General features: G+C 38.4%; 1 protein-coding gene across 1 annotated transcript; it reads right to left on the reverse strand.

Moving 5' to 3' along the window:
- Nucleotides 1-2,601: 2,601 nt before the first annotated feature.
- LOC124791155 lies at nucleotides 2,602-3,676 on the reverse strand. The gene is made up of 2 exons (XM_047257838.1): nucleotides 3,184-3,676; nucleotides 2,602-3,104 (listed from the first exon to the last, which is right to left on the reverse strand). Exons 1-2 carry the CDS (start codon nucleotides 3,389-3,391, stop codon nucleotides 2,977-2,979), a joined length of 336 nt encoding a protein of 111 aa, XP_047113794.1. The 5' UTR covers nucleotides 3,392-3,676; the 3' UTR covers nucleotides 2,602-2,976.
- Nucleotides 3,677-4,509: the final 833 nt, after the last annotated feature.

Here is a 4,509-nt window from a genome sequence, read left to right on the forward strand (position 1 = left end):
ATTTCCCTGGTGCCTATTCTCCATCTACAACCATAATCTGCAAATTACTGTGAAATGCACAGCAGAAGTCATTTCCGTTCTAAGTCCACGTTGGGTTTCTTCCCATTTGATTTGCATATGGAGCATAGGAACCATGACTTGGGTTTAATATTATAATCGCAGTCCCTACAGAACCAATATTTAAGAAGCTGTAGTATATGCCTTGCTTAATATTGATTCTTGAAACTTTGTAAGTAGGTTTCCACAGAATAGCTGATACCCACCTTCAAGTGTCTACCAGTTCGGGTTTTTCAGCATTTCAGTGGCACTTTTCCATTGAGCGACAACTCTGGGACCAATTCTGCTGCTCTTCTTTGTATACATTCAATATCCCCTTTAGTTCTAATTAGTTTGGGACCCATTTACTTGAACAATATTCTAGGATGGCTTGCAGAAGTGTTTTGTATGTTCTCTCCTATGTAGATTAATGACATTTTCTCTTTATCCTATCAATGAACCATAGTCTGACAATCTGCTTTACCTGCAGTTGAGCCAGTGTGGTCATTCCAGTTCGTATCTCTACAGATTTACACTCATACGAGTTTAATTCCAATTGTGATCATCGTTACTGTAATCATGGGATACATTTTTTATAATGTATACTATATTAGAATCCTAAATATATAAAACAACTTCCTGACCTTTGCACCACTCTGAAATCTTAACTACATATGACTGAATATTTCTGCAAATGCATTTCATTTAGACAGTACTTCATCTGCAAAAAATCTCAACTTATAAATAATATTGTGTGACAGTTCATTAATACACCACGTGAACCGCAAAGGTCCCAGCACAATCACATAGAGCATGCCTTAAGTTACTTCTACATCTGTCCATGGCATCCAATTCCCCACATGATCATCAAGCGCATTCCTGAATTTGATGATGATTGTTGAATCTCAGATGTTAAGAACTGTCACTATGGTATGCCCTTCTACCCTTATTGGGAATGTTATAAAAATATGCCAAAGCAGGACATCAATATCATATCCAAGTTCAATCAAAACTTGTCATCTGTCTCTAAAAATAACAGTAATCATCGTGTACTCATATCTGTAAATACCTTTCACTATTGTTTGAGGAAGTTTAAAGCAGACTGCTGCTCATTAAAATTGAAACACCACAACAGACACTAAATAATGAAATTTTACTTACTGTAATAATTGACTATTACACCTGTCCTTTGGACATTACTTGTGGGGGGGGGGGGGGGGGGGGGAATTTGATACCTTGCATAGGGTTGAGTATGGCCCTCATGAAACAATCAGTTCCATATTCACACAAAATTGGCAGGATTCTGACTAATGCAAGCAAGATCGTGGAATAATAAAACCAGAGTCTCAATAGGTCACAATTCTACTGCTACCGAATGCCAGTAAGTGCTGGAAGGTGTTTCTCCTTAAATGAGAAACAACACACTCTTCTCACACACAACCAAATTTAAATTTCTGAATGAGAGATCATTCCCTATATAGAGGCTGTAGATGGCAGTACTTCTAGCTTCTTTATGTGGTTGAGCTGAAACGCTAATCATTTGCATATCCAAGCATGATTCACTCATTTATTTATTTACCTAACAACAATCAAAGACCTGTTCAAAACAGAATACCAGTTCTGAGTCACCCTGTGTAACAACTTATACGAATTTTCCACTATGCCACCACTAATACAACTTATAACTATCAACATGTGTCCATTCTATATTTTTATTTCAAAATAAGGCCACCATATGCACAGTTAATCAGTATATATTTCCATTTGCTTTTACTTCATGATTTCAAACTAAATGTTATTTATGAGACTATCTTTTGATGAAAATTATTGCAGGTTGCTTTTCGGAACTGAGATTCTACAGACAGTAGTTTTGTTTTCGTACATTTTGACTGTGTCTGTAACGGTTTTGTATTTTTAATTCTCTATTATTTCCTATGAACTGAATGTTTAAGAAGTGTTCCATGACTCCTGATTTTGCATCTTAATGATTAATAGTCTTTAAGACACACTAAGCAAGTTAGCTCCTAATAAGACCATAACTCACAGGAAATAAATCTTCAAAAGTCTAAAGTTCCTTGCAAATGACTAATCCTGTCTTCATCTTGCAAACTGCTTGTTGCTTTGTAATCTTTCCTCGTAGAAAAAATGCATCACTTACGCATGATCTCATGTCACAGGCTATTCACTTCCCTCACTCACAAAAAAGTTCTAATCACAATATTTTGAATGCAGCAATTGAGTCAGCTTCTCAAAGCTGAAATCACGCAATATTTAAATAAATTCATGTATAATTTTATGGCACTCCCTTTGGCTCAGTGGCACTCCATCTCCTGACATAACTCTTGGAATATTGCATTACTGATATTGAACAGTGACAATAACTTGCATTTCCGACACTTCTGTTTCACTTTTTGTGGGAAAGTCAGCAAAACATTAGCTCATGACACCATTCATAAGGCAGTCAGTTACCTATATAAACCAAATTTGTGTACTCTGAAGTATTTCCACCCAATATTTCCCCATCATACAAAAAATTGCAGTGTGTTACATGAAAAACGAAATTAGTAACTTGGCATGACAAAATAGCTATATTTTATTACCAATTACAAAAATATGCTGTACATGTTATCTTGTAACTTCTGAATGCAACACCCGTTACATGTTTGGTTTGCGGAGCTCGCCAAAATATAGAACTGAAACCATGGTAATAAACTGGGCAACTGTGGATTAACATCACCTGTCTCTCACGGCAGGAGCGGCGAATTGTCTTCCACAATTCTGGTGCTCCTCATGACAACAGTACTGAATGACCTATATGACAAACATATGCGACTGCCGTTAACTACAAACTTTATTTCAATCAACTTTCCCTGCGCAATGATACCTATACAATACTAATATTTTAACTCGCTGAAGGCTGATGCACATAGTCAACAGTAATCAAGGTGATGGGGCATCTTCGGTGGTTTCTGCCTCCCTCTTGAATGTTTCTTCACCTGTTTTATGAAAGCCAGAGAGCCTGACGATCTTTGTTTCTCCCTTGCTTAATGTTCGGGCCCAGTAAACACCTAGAACAACGGACAAATAACGATAAACTGCGCACTGTTTAATGAACACAACTGCGTCTATAATACACTGCCAGCATACCTGGCGTAGGATCATCCGATGTTTTGTAACCATAATACTTTGCCCAGTCCGTGCGACCAGTGTACATCATATAACAAACAAATCCGAAGGCATTCCAAGCTATTAACATGTACACAATGGATAATCTCTTCTTCCAATCTGTAGCTGTTTGCGCAGGTATTGGACGGGTCCGTCTACGCACAAAACGTCTAAGCCACTTGAACTGCATAGTGCAGTCTACGCGCAGACTGTGTAGACTAATATATAAATGAATCTGGAGTCCTGTAGCAAAACATAACTAAGATTTTGCTTGCATCCACAACTGGTGCATATTTAAGTTGTGTTTTACTTTGAAAAAGGAAAGATCACAATTAACCGCTCATTCAATCATCCTACACCGCTGCTTTCTTTCCAATTCACAAACCGGTCAGCACTCAGCAGTTACATCTGAGGACGACATTTACGAAATATCGATATTGCGAATGCAAACAACATGAAGTATGTATATCTATGGAGTGAGCACAATCTATAGCACAGCTATATTATGTTACACTGTGATCTATAGTCCATTCATCATAAGAATAAACCAGATGGAAACATTGCACTATGTATTCTTCCGCGTTTGCTGGAACCTCATTGGATTTCCGTTTCACGTGGGACTGCATCCAGGCTGTCTCGAGTACTGTCAAGTACGATAATAAGGGTACGTTCTGTGCTGTGCGTTACGCGCACATCGACTCAGCGATAATACGGGACAACAGCTTTACCGGCGCATTTAACTTGGAAAGCACTGGACGGTCAGCTGGTTCAGTTAGTCTGCAGTGACGTGACCAGCTGCAGTTCACACGTAAAAAGAGACGAGCAGAGGAGCAATACAGCTTCGAATGTCATTTAATTTTTAAGCGGAATGAAATAGTACACTGCAAATCTCCCACAAACGCTCCTTGGACTACTAGAAGAAAACCACAACACGTTATCGTTTTTAGCCGACGCACTAATGTAATTAAAACCAAGAATGATGAAATTCCTGACTTAACCACAGGGTAATTTTTATGCATAAGCTGTATGTAACGTAAGAGAGTAGTGAAGGATTTCACCGTACAGTTAAATATTGAAGCCACTGAAGGTACTATTTACAGTGAGTCGTCTCCTTACTTATCTGAATCAGAGAAATACACTTCAGTTCTGGAAGTGCCACCGGCTATGTTGACAACGAGACTATCAACAACAGAATCCACGAAGCCAACCAGGCGCAGCATTTTCTCTTCTTCTTTTATGACGATCCGTTCTATATCCCGACAGCGTTCGGCAGTGATGTGTGAAAAAGCTGTGTGCGTTTGTTCCAGT

This window comes from Schistocerca piceifrons, chromosome 1 (assembly GCF_021461385.2).
Source record: "Schistocerca piceifrons isolate TAMUIC-IGC-003096 chromosome 1, iqSchPice1.1, whole genome shotgun sequence".
Taxonomy (NCBI): domain Eukaryota; kingdom Metazoa; phylum Arthropoda; class Insecta; order Orthoptera; family Acrididae; genus Schistocerca; species Schistocerca piceifrons.

What these genes read in the sequence shown, in the direction of transcription:
- LOC124791155 (XM_047257838.1), bottom strand. Translation starts at nt 3,391, where the DNA reads ATGCAGTTCAAGTGGCTTAGACGTTTTGTGCGTAGACGGACCCGTCCA. An exon ending in ATCGGATGATCCTACGCCAG is followed by an intron (nt 3,105 to 3,183) that starts GTATGCTGGCAG and finishes CCGTTGTTCTAG; the next exon opens with GTGTTTACTGGGCCCGAACA.